General features: G+C 37.0%; 1 protein-coding gene across 5 annotated transcripts in view; it reads right to left on the bottom strand.

Annotated features, from left to right (window-relative positions):
* The window catches only part of DCLK1 (doublecortin like kinase 1), a 477,375-nt gene that overhangs the window by 174,128 nt on the left and 289,307 nt on the right, over positions 1–13,940 (bottom strand). The window contains exon 7 of one of the 5 annotated variants that reach the window (XM_040340404.1): positions 8,649–8,730. The exons of the other annotated variants lie outside the window; for them this stretch is intronic. Within the exon in view, the coding sequence (XP_040196338.1) occupies positions 8,674–8,730 (57 nt within the window). The 3' untranslated portion in view covers positions 8,649–8,673. The remainder of the gene's footprint in view (positions 1–8,648; positions 8,731–13,940) is intronic. 5 annotated transcript variants of the gene reach the window in all.

Below are 13,940 nucleotides of genomic sequence, written 5' to 3'. Positions count from 1 at the left end.
TCCATAATTATTTTGGGAAACACGTACTGTTGGGAGATTGTTTCACATTGTTACATTTATTTGACACACAGCATAAAATTATTTTGGGTTTTGGATCACAATTTTATTTTCATTTTATTTCTCTGCACATTGTCACTTTATTTAGCAAGCGCTGTTAATCACTGAGCTTTTCTTCTGTGTTGTTTATCACAGTAAATACCTGTAGGTACTGTGCACGTTTAGGAGATATTTACTTTAACAGCGTCGGTGATGTCACTGGCACATGCTCACCCCACTTTAAATGGATGACATGCCGTCCATAGAGAGCCTTTCCGCAGCCGTGACTCCCGTATCATTGTGGCTTGGCCAATCAAATGGCTGCTGCTGGCGAACCCGAAAGGAAGACTGGGTAAAGAGGAAAGCCCTGTCAGCCCTGGAAGCTCTGTGAGCGGTAGGTGTTTCATAATGTGCTAGTATGCAATACATACTAGCACATTATGACATTAATTTGCAGGGAGAAGAACAGAGCCCAGGAGGAAGAGTGGCGGCTCCCCTCTCCTCCATGGAGGAGGCCATGTGGTCGACCCAGGGGTCTAGAGAGATAGAGAAAAGCTGAACCCAGAGGTCCTGCAGAGCTGACGGTGGAAGGGAGACACCAGGAAGGATCTGAGAGTGATCCTGAAGTCTGCTTCTAGTGAGAGCAAGAAGACTTAACCCATCCATACATGTGGCTGTATGGTTAAAGCTGTGTGACTGCTTCCTCAAGTATTCCGGTGACAGTTGTCCTTATCTATTGTGAATAGTTCCAGTTGGAGTATCCCACTCATCCCTTCTCCCATCCAAGTTCCAAAAAAAAAAAAAAAATACCCTGCACTGGTCTTTGATTAACAACCAAGCGGGAGTAAGGGTGGGACAAGAGAGAACTCCTAGCAACCAAATGGGAACTCCTAGCAACCAAGCAGGAACCCTCAGCAAACAAGTGGTAACCCTCAGCAACTAAGTGGGGACTACTGGCAACCAGCTGCGGGTAACCAGAGAGAGGCCTATGAAGTCAACACTCAGCAAGCCCTACAGGGACAGTGCTACATATTATTTCTCATAATCCTTATCCCATAGTATTATGTAGCTAGTGTGTAAAAAAGACAAAATGGAGTTGATTTATAAAACTGGAGAGTAAAAAATCTGGTGCAGCTGAGCATGGTAACCAATCAGCTTCTAACTTTCACTTGTTCAATTAAACTTTGACAAAAAAAACTGGAGCTGATTGGTTTTTATGCAGAGCTGCACCAGATTTTTCACTCTGCAGTTTTAGTAAAGAAACCCCCATGGGTTTCATTAAAGGCAAATAGGTTGTTTACATTGCAAGGATATTTTTCTTTTGTTTAGTGAAAGGTGAAAATTCCCTTTTCATAGAATGTGTTATGATAATCTAATTAAAAATAAAAAAATATAAAAAAATATTGAAGGAAATGTATTTTTGCTTGCACATAATAAGATGATGAAAGTCAGCAGAGTGTCACCTCATTCACTAAGCAAATGAAATACTTCCTTGGAAAGTGAAAATCCCCTTGATAGGTGAACAGCCTGTTTGCATTTAGTAAATTAACCCCAAAACAGTGTAACAAAATATTTTGCAAACATCACACATGGTTTTTGGAGTCATACAACACAGCTCAGAGAACTTTCTTTGTTTACTCTGTTAAATCTTTATATGATATATCTATCATCAATCTATCATCAATACTTCTTCTACTTGGCTGACTGGTCAGGTTTACACTTAACTTATTGCACTATATTGTGCCCGTCATAAATGACTCTCAACTTTGTTGGATTAGCACTTTTATTACAATAAAGAAAACAATACAGAAAAAGGACGAAAAAATTTAGTGCAAAGACATGGAGGACTCGTCCACACAAGCAGTTCCGCAATCTCAGCTAAACACTGTTTTCGGTTTCTAAGGTGGTCCATCTAGATGGCAGCTGCTTGTCAAAGCTGACCACTCAAAAATTCTGTTTTATTTATTTTATTCTGTTGCCTCCTTCCCAGAGAAACGAGGCCCTATAGCACATGGTTCAAACTGCTGCCTTGTATCCTCTGTAGCCAGAGATGTAACCTTAAATCTACCCAAGACCGCTTATGCTTCAAAAATTATGTGAGGATTTTTTAAATATAATCCATTGTAGTTTCTCTGTTTTATTTAAATTAAACCTCAAATTCCTTATATAGGTACAAACATAAGATAAAAGGCAAATGGTTGCTGAAAATATGGCTTTATAATGCTTGGAATGTAATGTAAACCACTGATAGGTTAAAGGAAGTAGTAGCCATACATGACTGTATATCGAGGACCAGGATCAGAGGACCCCTTTGCTTTGAATATGGTTACACCCTAACCAGGAGTTCATTCAGACTTGAGACACCTCTTATGTGAACTTGTCCTCGTACAAGGCCTTATTATACAATACATGCAAAGACATTATTTTTTTTCGCTTTTTAGGCTACAGACATTTTCTGTTTTTGTTCTTTTAACATCACTCAAATTACAAATTGAGGTAGAAGGGTAGGTGTATTGGTTCAGGATGTTTAAAGGCAATTTCCCAGGCTCAGGAAGCTTTAGAACGCCCATGGCAGCCCTTTTCATCCTACAGTGTTTCTAGTTCCTCAAAAATGAACAATTTGTACACTATAATTAGATAGAATAACCAAGATTTGTAGCATGTTTTTTTTCCCGGTGACACAATAGGAAGAAATGGGTAAGCTCTTCAACATGAACATGGAGAACATTTAAATGTGATAGTGGTCCTTTAGTCTTCCTCACTCTATCGTATTGAATATGAAAAAAAGTTTAGCTGTGGTTACAATTTCACAAAAATTAAACTGAAACATATTAATAACTCCACACAGCTAATCAGCAACCAGTTGTAATGTTCTAGTGTCAAGACCAGCATGGAGTCAATCAGAACACTTAAACAGTAACTAGTGTGAAGACCAGTATTCAGGCAATCAAAACACCTCAGCAGTAACTAGTGTTGAGACCACCATTTGGTCAATCAGAACACCTAAATGGTAACCATCATTTGATAGACTGGAGCTAGCACTAACTTGACAACGTTTTTGGTTATAAGGCAAGAAAGGTTGGGCATAACTTCATATATGAATGCCACATTTTATGGAGAATGTTGGCCTTTCCATTGTTGCACTATTTCTGACCTACATACAGCAATGGCACAATGACATTAAATCACTGGCCAGATGACAACCCTACAAAATTTTTTTTACTATTACAAAGGCGCTGTTCATATTTTTAAAGACCTGCTAAATTTGAGGCCAAATGATCTTTACAATAACACTGCATTAATTAACTTACAGCGGTAAGCACAGCAGATACTTTGCAGTTTTATTTATCTCATACCAAAAGGGTTGCTTAGCTTTTCATCAGATCTAGTATATATTAATTAACTTCAAGTAACCAATTATAACCTAAGCATTCTGTACTTTGAAATTCCATTTGAAAACTTGCCTTTACAACGTTATATACACATGTAAGTAGACAACATACATAATGTGGTTTTATTAAATGTCTAAACATCAATAATTTTGTTAGATTTTTCTTAAATCAAAGAATAATGTCTGTAGCCATTAGCAATGGTAATATTCTATTCATATTTCATAACATAAAACAAGGTTACAAGTTACACCACAGAATAGTTAAACTCAATTCAAGCTAAAGAAACGTAACATAACATAAATATAAGCAAGAGACACTTCAGCTAAGCTTAGCCTTAGTTTACATAGCTTTGTTTTAAAAGTACTGCATTTTAGTAAAATTATTTTCAGAAAGTCAACTGAATATTATAAATCTAGAAAATAAGACTTAAGTATTACAAATTATTGATTAATTAAAATTAGTAGAGGCAGCCATTTTTAGGGCAGAATTGTAACAAGGAATGTCCTGAAATATTCAGTTGTTGAGATTTCATGGTCATTACTAAAGAGACATCACATCTCTATTAATAAAATCTGACATGCATGCCGACAGTGGTGATATATTTTTTTGTTGGGGGATATTTTCCCACACACAGCATTCTCTTTCCTTAGTGACTTTACAGAAAACACTGTCAACTGTCAATTGCTACTTTGGCAAAAACTGCAACATCTATGTATCAAAAAAGTCAACTCCAACATCATTTTTCATAACTGTTTATTAAAGTTTTTAGCACTCGTAGACACCAAGTTAGGTATAATGGTTTCAATTATATTTTCCACTATTTAAAAAAATGAGTGCACAATTGTCATTTTTTTATGTTATAAACTATTTTGTTACAAAAGGCTACTTAGAGGTTATATGTATTCTACTTTTATCGGCTAAATCATCAGAAAGCATACTGTGTCTAGCAAAAGTCTTCCCTACCCAAATCTGTTTTAAAATGCATTGAGTTTTATATGCCTCTGCTTTAGGTCATGCATGAAAGTTCATGTAGTTCATCATAGAATATAAGTCAATTCCAGTATTACAATATCATGTAACATTGTTGCCCACAATCACAAAATAGCTGCCTATATAATATGTTCTATGAATTTCAATTTATGTTGAGTTTCTGAATCCTTTGGTCTAAATACATAGATTAAGGCTGTTTAAGAAAAGAAGTAATTTTAATAATTTCTGAGTTTTCTTCAAATATCTAGATTTATGGTAACTAAACTGAATTGGGAGTTTGAATTGAGTACAGGCCCAGGAACAATATACCTTTTGTACATTTGGAACATTACTTTAATACCATTTACTATACAGTTAAATTGGTCATTCTAACAAGTGTGTTTGGGGTACATTTTGAGCAAAACGCTGATACTTTCTTGTTATATATTATATAATTGTGTTGATTATAGGAGATTCAGACCCAAATACTGTCTGCCTGTCTCATATTTTCAGCATAAAAATATTGAATCAATACATCTAAGAGTATAATATTTAAATGTATAAATTAGCATTTAATTAAAATATCCTAAATAGCTGGACCAATTTCTTTTTGTTTTTCTTCAAATTACGGAATATTCAATCACATTATTAGTCAGTGATTACTAACCAACATTACTCAATCTGCCACCCCAAAAACACATACAGTTTAGTTTCTAAAAAAACATTCTGCAAGTAATAAAAAGTGCAAAGGTCAAACAAAAGGCGCAAAATGTGATTCAGCAAATACATTTTTAATCATAAAATTATTCTTAATTATTTAATTAAGCAATCACATAGCATCTTGTTAACATTCATGATCAAGAATAGCAGTTAAAATAAAAGCACAAAAAGAGTATTTTTAGTTCACAATTTCCTGGCAATCCAGATGGCATAGGAAAGACGTTAGCAATATACATGAAGACAAAAGCTGACTGCCTGGTTCATAAAATACATAGTAAATCAGAGGCGACTGGGCAAAGGCAATGTGTGCAAATATTGTAATTTGCAACATGTTTTTTTATTTTTTTTTTAGGAAGCAAACTGCTGCAGTCTTTTTGGTTTTGTGCTAATCAATATATTATGAAGAGAAAAACATACACATACTATGTCTGAGCGGTTTGAGCTTTTTCAGATTTTTTACAGAAAAAAAAACATAGCTTAGTCTATTTTTATGTTGTTTTTTTCTTTTACAGAGAATATGGTAAATAGTTAAAAGTGCAATTGAGATCTCACACCTTTTTATTACTTTATCACTCTGTGCCCTGGCATGTTATGATTTGTGACTGATTTTTTATTGTAACTGTTTTAAAATAACTCTTCTCTCCGGTGCTCTGTGCTGGCATAGCTAAGTAACAGTTCTCACACAGGTTTCTTTTGCAGAGAAGGGCTGGGTTGTGTCAAACATGTTCTAATTACAAAGTCAACTCTGGTGCCTATTCTGCAGAAACATTTTTAGGCATGCTGCACAAATGCTGCAACAGGAAAGTGGAATTAACACTATATTTATATGCCTGTATATCCATTTCCGTGACTTCAATTGTGCTTTAATTTACTAAACCCTGGTTATACATTTTAAACCTGTCAAATTCAATGCTAATAATCGTCTTTTCAATGATCATTTAACAATTATCACTAAAATTCTAATGGATTATGTCAAATATGATTAATATGGAAGCCAGGCATTTAGTTCATATACAGTACTTCTTTCATTGGAAAATAGTACTAAAAATAGTACTAAAAATTCAGCAGGAAAATTTGTTCAGGTCTTAAATTGTATAATCATCTCTATTTACAAAGAATTGTATAACTATCTTTTAAAATTGTTTCTCTCTCCCTAATGTATAGGGAAACCTTCTGAACTTACTGGGGGAATACCATCCAGAAAAGCAGAAAGTATTTAGTCCAGAGTCCTAATACATTTTGGTTTCACGGAAAAGACTACGGTCATTGTGGCCTTATTAGTGCAATTGAAACAACACATTTGTTATGTGCAGCAATGGTTACATTTTAAGGTCTGAGCAGTACTGATACACAAAGAACCAGCAAGCATGTCAAAAACAACAATCTTTGAACAGAAGTTAAAAATAACACAACATATGTTCAAGAAGAGTTATTGACAGGGAAGGGGGGAGAATCACAGAGGCAAGTATGGTCATAAAAATCTTTGGTAGTGATTTAAAAAAAAAGGAGGCCCATATTCAGTTTTTTTTTTTTTTGCTTCAAAATTCCCTTGAAGAACCAAAACATTCATGTCTTTCAAACACTGGTCTGGTTGTGGGAAATGACATGCAACAGGTATGCAGTTACCCTCTTCCTTCTGTTCTCTTAGGCTAGGTTCACACCAAATTTGGTAGGACTGTGTTGGGTGGCTATACCAGTGCAGTTCCATGCAGGACCAGGAAAAATGCCTTGTCTCCCTATCGCTATGTTGATTTTGGATGGACCACACTGCACACCAACCACCGCTCTACATTGCAGCGGTTGGTGTGAAAGAGCTCTTATGCTGTGTCTATAAACATTAATATTTTTTTTGCAATTTCGGGCCAGTCTTACCAATATAACATCCCTGGTTTTACCTGTTGCATTGAATGAGATAGATCACATTAATGGAGGCTCAGCTGTATGATCCTATAATACTGCTGGTTCCTTTTGAGTGGGTGAAACTTTTTTATGGAATAATGTGACTGCACAGTTTGCAGCAATTATTGTTGCAAGGTTTTATTACTTTGTGTCCCTGTAATCAAAATGAAAGTTTTCTTCTAGTGGCTGGTTGTCTTATGATCACCAGACATTGGAAAAAGGAGAGGGCATCCAATCTGTCAGAAGTGATTTCGGTAACCAATTAAAATTATTCATTTGGAAAACTGATAGCCCTTCGATCTACCTCCCTGGAGGTCTTCGATTCCAAATGGAAATATTGGGTACTCTGGTATTCCAGCAGCAATCCTGATGTAAACCTCCACTCTTGACCCAGGTAATGTGAAGAAATAATTCCGGACGGCTGCACTTCCAAAAATCTTTCGAGAGGTAATGAATAAGCACTGATATTTGCGCGAAAAAGAAATCTACCTCTTTGCTCCATCTGTCAACCACTTGTCATATGAAGCTTCAATAAAAGGATTTTTGGAAGTGCAGCCGTCTGGAATTATTTCTTCACATTACACAGCATGCGAGCTGGGCTGGCACCTGACTAGTGTGTGTGGGGATTAACCAGAGACTCACTCATCTGGAGCAGATTTTCTTGTTTTTTGACCCAGGTAGTTTGCATTACTTTGTCTACTTACATGTTTTTATGCAACTGTACTCCACCCCTACTGTATATATGTATTGATTTTATCGCAACCCTTCAAGGCTAACCCTTTTGTACTCATTTTATATGCTACCTGCAGTTGCAGGCTGTTTATTTTCAAAATTCTCTAAAAAGAATAAAAATGTTTCCAGCTGATGTGTGCACCTCTATGGAAGACATGCATTTTTGGGTTTTTAAAGGAGATTTTAAAACTACTCAAGAAAGGAAAACCTTTGAACTGCCATGATACTTTTTGCTGCAAACAAAAGTAACAGGCTGAACAGTTTTATGGCCAATATTACATTTATGACTCCCCGTTCCTCTCCCATTACATAACTTTCATCCTTATCTGACTAACTTTCCCATTTTAATTACCATGTGTTATGTTTTTTTCCTTCTTTTCAGAGATTGTTAACATTTTGCTAATGCTTAGTGTATCAGTACTGCTTGGACCTTAGAAAAAGGGATTATACCCTGAAAGCTTGTACTAAAAATGTTACTGTGAATGCAAATAAAAAAATGATGACAGGCAGTACTCAACTGTGTTATGGTAAAGACTGTGAATTCCATAACAGGAATGACCTCTACTGAGTCTCATGTGGCAGTGTTCTGTGTAATATTTTATGACCAAGAATCCCACTTACTGCAGGAGACTGCATATATTAGTAAAAGGACAAACCTCAGAATCTCAGCATGCTGGAACTGTGCCTGAGCATTACCTAGCAAGACTGCAGAGATTTGGATGTAGTCATTATGAGATCATTTTTGGAAGTCAAAATGTTATTTAATTGTGGGTGATTTTTAAGTTCTTCAGTATCAAATACAACATACCAAATGCTTCCAAAGTACTTTATGAACCAGAGTCAGCCTTTGTTTAACTTAATGTTACGTTAATCAGCTTTAACTATCACCGAGTCACAAACCAGACACACTGCTCCATTTTCTCTTTTAAACTGAGTCTCCTACTGAATCCAAATCATCCGATGACAGGTGACGATACAGGTCCTGTAAGATGAAGTGTATTATAGATTTGTTCACCTGTTATTCCTCTTATCAAAAATATATATAGATTTTTCATAATTTTCATAAATTAATGACACTGCACAGAATATAACATGAAATATACAATATCAATCAATATACTGTATGTAAAAATAAATATATATAATGAGTTTATTGGTTCAGCATCATTTAAACAAGAACAAGAACAACTTCAATAAAAAAAGAGACTGTAACAAAACAATGCCAAATTTAAGGCAAGGTTTTTAATGTTACGTTTCATATTCCTATTCTTTGTTGGTATTTGATGGTTTTAAAGGAAACAACCAATAATCTATTAACTTCTGGCCTAGATCTGAGAGCATTATTACTAGATATTTGAAGAAACACTCAATTTTTGCTAAGAAAAATAAATAAAAAAAATAATAAAAATAGCATACAAACTAATTCAACTGCTTATATCTATTTTTCACAAAAGCAGGTAAGGACCTTCAACAAATTTTTTGCAAGGTCTATAGTTGAACTAAAGGGGCTTGATTCTATCTGAACAAAATGGCAATTTCATTTTTAGAGATAAACTGAGCTTTAAGTTTAAGACATGTTCTAAAGTGGTGTTCTTATGACGTGAAAAATGTAGAGAAAAAATAGAGCATGTTCTAAATTTTTAATGGCCATTTTTCACGTCGTGAAAAATGCTCTGGAGCCCACACCCGATAGTTTTTAATGGCTAATTAAAAAAATTGCATTTTTCTCATCATGAAAAATGGTTGTGTGTATGCGGCATCAGACTGTAGTCCCTGGATTTCTGCAGGTCCATGAAAGGGAACAAGGTAGTGTCTTGTCATCCTGGCATCCTCCTGAAGCTAGTAATATTGTTGGTGGTGATTGGCAGCAGTAAGAATACGCGCAGTGTTGGCTGCAGGGGCTACCTAGCCCAGCTGCAACTAAATATGGATGACAGTAGGAGAAAGCCTAGTGTACGCTCTATGGGCTTGATTCACTAAAGGCAAATAGACTGTGTATTTTTGCCAGTGCAGTTGCTCCAGATCTTAGTAAATGAGGTGAAGCTTCACTTTACAAGGAATACCCAATCACTTGCAAGCAAACAAAAAACAGCATTTTTACTTGCACATGATTGGATGATGTCAGCAGATTTCCCCCTCATTTACTAAGTTTCGGAGCAACTGCATTTGAAGAATGAAAAAGTATACAGTCTATATTCCTTTAGTAAATAAGCCCCTAAGTGTCTATAGCAATGGATCTGGGTGCCATTGTCCCAGTGCCGTTGTCAAGATTAGCCAGATGGTAGGAAGGACAGAGGTGTTTGACAGAGGGCCTAGTTCATTACAGATTTTAAAGGTAAACATATGAGCTGGAAGGAAATGGAGAATTCTAAATTGGAGGTCACAATGATAAATAATATAGTAAAACAGAATGGAAAATAAAGCAGCTGGGCAGCACAATTTTTTTTTAGCTCAGAGGCAAGTGATAACGAATTGTATAAAGTAAAGGCAGCTGTGCAAGAAAGAGCGAAGTACCCATGTGCATAAACTATGATTAGCAAAGAAGCAAGACATGACAAGCAATGCAGTAAAAATGAGAAGCAGCACAGATCATAATATAGTTTGCTAATAAAGAGTGAATGCAGAGTGAGGCATCACAGGCAAATTGTAACGAGGTGTCAAAGACAGTCACATCCTCCTTTGTTAAGGTTGACATGTGGTTGTACGCCACATACATTACTAACTTAGTTTTAGATTTATGTACACAAACAGATGCAGCCCAAACCCCATCTGCATCAGGCTATGCTCAGAAAGAACATTTTCCATTGAGATACTTTGTAATACACTCAGCAAGAAAGCAAAACTCATGTAAATGATGCAGGACCATTGGTCATATGGTGTAATGATGAGTACAATAAACAGAAGGTAGACTAGGGTTTGGACAAGTGTCTACCTATATTTATGTTTCATGAACCTTCCAACTTTGAGAGCCACTGCTCTAAATGAATGTGCGCCCAAAGTTAGAGCGGCGTAACGTATCTAAGATACGTTACGCCGGCCGGACAGATACGCCATTGTATCTGAATCCGGCCCACTGTCTTTAGATAAAAAAATGATTTGTCATCTTCACCTGAACTTTTGAAAAGGAACTCCAGGCACATTACATTCAGCAGTAAACAGGTGAATTAAAGCAGAACATTACTCTCCCCCCAAAAACATTTTTACCTGCCTGTTTGCAAACAGCCAAGTGTACATTCTTGGCATCCTTGGTGCCAAGATTAATAAGTGCAAGATTAATCTTGTGCCAAGGAAGTTTTCCCAGCCTGGACAATCAAGCTGACCAACAATGCCAAATTTCTTTGCAAGGCATTCTGTGATTTGAGAAGGAGAGATTGTGACATTCATCTGTACCTCCTCCATTTACAGAACGACTTTTTCTGAATAGAGGATTTGAAGAGTGAGCAACCCATTATCTCCAGCTCTAGCTCTACTGTACTCCAGCGGGAAGCATGAGTCTCAATGCCAGAAGTTTGGCACTTACTGTACTGTACAAGCTGAATGAAGTTTGTATTTTTCCCATTGCAGGAGCAGTGACACATAACACACATTTCATTAGCTGTAATTGATTTTTGCAGTGCAAATGTCCAGCCTTGCTTTTGGATGGAGTTCTCACCTTGCTATGGATTCAAAGACAATAATGCAGTGCTGCATAATTTTATGGTGGTCTCAAAAAAGTCAAGGGTCTAAAGCTGCCATCAAACACTGCACCCTGCTTGCACAATATCTTTACAATTATAAATTATTTTTAGCAGAAACTATGAAGTGCATCTTCCTAAATAGTGTAATCAATTTAAACTCAGTCAGGTACACGGCTGATACAAATTTTTGGTGGAAATCTGAAGGGCATTGTACAATTCAATTGTAATGTGTATGGGTTGTAAATGTTTATTACAAGCAAGCTTCTGCAAGGGTGTCTTTCAGGCTCTGGGGACTAGGGTAACATCCTCGACATTCTTGTCCTCAAAGTACAGTATATATATATATATATATATATATATATATATATATATATATATATATATATATATATATAAAACCAAATCTTTGTTTTTCTTTTTTTTCTTGGACAACGTAGGGAAATTAAAGAATCTGATTACCTGCTGGCAAGAATCACCAGGACAAAAATTACAGGGGTTCTAAAGTCTAAGCATTGTTTACCTTAATGTACTCCCTGCATTAGGGTAAACAATGTAGCAGCCTTCTCCTCTCACTTCTTGTCTCACAGGTTTTGATAGAGGCAGATGGATCTATTGGCCCCTGCTTCTGTCAGTCAAACCCAGTGACAAGGGAGCAGACCTATGGACACAGGCAGCATAGCGTAGGATGAAACCTGCAGGTTTGCCATGATAGGAAGCGGCTTCCTATTGTGGCACACCGAGAAGAGGCAGAGCCAGGAGCGCAGGCAGGGGACCTGAAGAAAAAACAGGTTTATACTTACCTGCTCTGGGCTATTTTTATTAAAGATTTGTCATCAAAAATTTCCAGCTGTACATTACAGTGCAAACACATTGAAAAGTAATTTGTCAATAAAATCAAAACACACTGACCATGCTAATACAGTAACCTCTGCAGGTAACACTTAATCCTATTGAGCTTAAGTAGCCTATCCATGATCAGATCCATGGGGCAAGCTCCGGTACATCCAACCACCGTGCAAATATATTTAAGCATACTTTCCAATGAACCATAATCAGTTTCTGTGCCTGGAATAAAACTCTATGGATGGCCTCCCTGGTATGTGATTCCCATTCATATTCTTCCAGTTTACCCAACAGACAAGCACTTGGGTCTAGGGGGAGAGATATATTAAATATTGAGTTAACTTTATTCACTACACCCATCTGTCTACAAACACTTTAATGAATACTTTTACAATGGTCACCAGAACACGAGGTGAAAGTAAATCTGCCAATGGTGAGATATGTTCTGGTGACAGCTCTCCAAGGGGGGAATCCCCCCTTCAATTCAGAGATTTTCTCTAATTTCCTGTTTCCACCTCTGTAACAGGAAGTCAAGGGGAATCTCTCAAAAAGGACACAGGGAGCTATAGTACTCTATCCAAAACTATAATAAAAATGAGGAGGACTGGGCTTGTATTAATGAATATACCCATAAGGGGTCTCGTAATGTTGCTATACAGGAAAACTGCTACAAAATCGAAACACGCTGGTAGAGGACCCCGGCTCTCCTACACAAAATTTCCCCAGCTATCCCAGAAACATGCTAGAGGTGCGGGAGGGGGAAGGGGACCATGCTCCACATATGGTGGGATTGTGATTCCCTTCAGCCATTCTGGAAAGAGGTGCATGAGATTATTGCGCATGTTACTACTTATACCCTAGATTACTCTCCGTCACAATACCTCTTGCATCATACGCATTTAACCAGACCTGAATATTTTAAATCCCTGACCATGCATATGGTGAATGCGGCGAGACTTTGCATCCCGGTACATTGGCGCTCCACACACACTACGACGATTAGGGAATGGTTCGGTAAGATCTCTAAAATCGAAGAAATGGAAGAGCTAGTTCACATCTCCCAAGAGCGCATTACAAAATTTACGAACACATGGGCATGCTGAACTCACTTTAAAACAACTCAACGCTTTCAGGCTCATAATTCCTAGACTGTAGTCAATGCTGGCCTAGACGTATTGAGTGAGCGTTGTGAGGTCCAACCTATATGACTGCTTCGGTGGAGGACCGCTGGCACTGATGACCCCTTTCCCCTGATCCTTCCCCCGCCTCCCCCCCTTTTTTTTCTCTCTCTCTTTTTCTCTCTCTCTCTCTTTTTTCTCTCTTCTCTCCTTCTCTACTCTCTTACTCTTTCTTTTCTCAAAAGGTAATCTGTGTTGTGTTATCATCAACGGCCATGTTGCTATACTCTACCAATCCTAGATGGTGGAATTGTAATATTGGCGGACCTACTAGCCTTGGAATATTTCTGCTATATTAATTGGCCCTGTAAGTTCACATAAACATATGTTCATGTACTTTCATTGTCTGTATGACCTGATGTTATGCTTTTTCTCAATAAAATTCTTTATGGAAAAAAAAACATTTGGTTAGTCATATACTTTTAGGAGGACTAAACATGATATGCAGCCCTGCTCTGCTCCACTAGTACCCAGAGTGACTGGATAAACCTAAG

Source organism: Rana temporaria, chromosome 2, assembly GCF_905171775.1.
Source record: "Rana temporaria chromosome 2, aRanTem1.1, whole genome shotgun sequence".
NCBI classification, from domain to species: Eukaryota; Metazoa; Chordata; class Amphibia; order Anura; family Ranidae; genus Rana; species Rana temporaria.
This window is presented reverse-complemented; position numbering and strand designations above follow the sequence as displayed.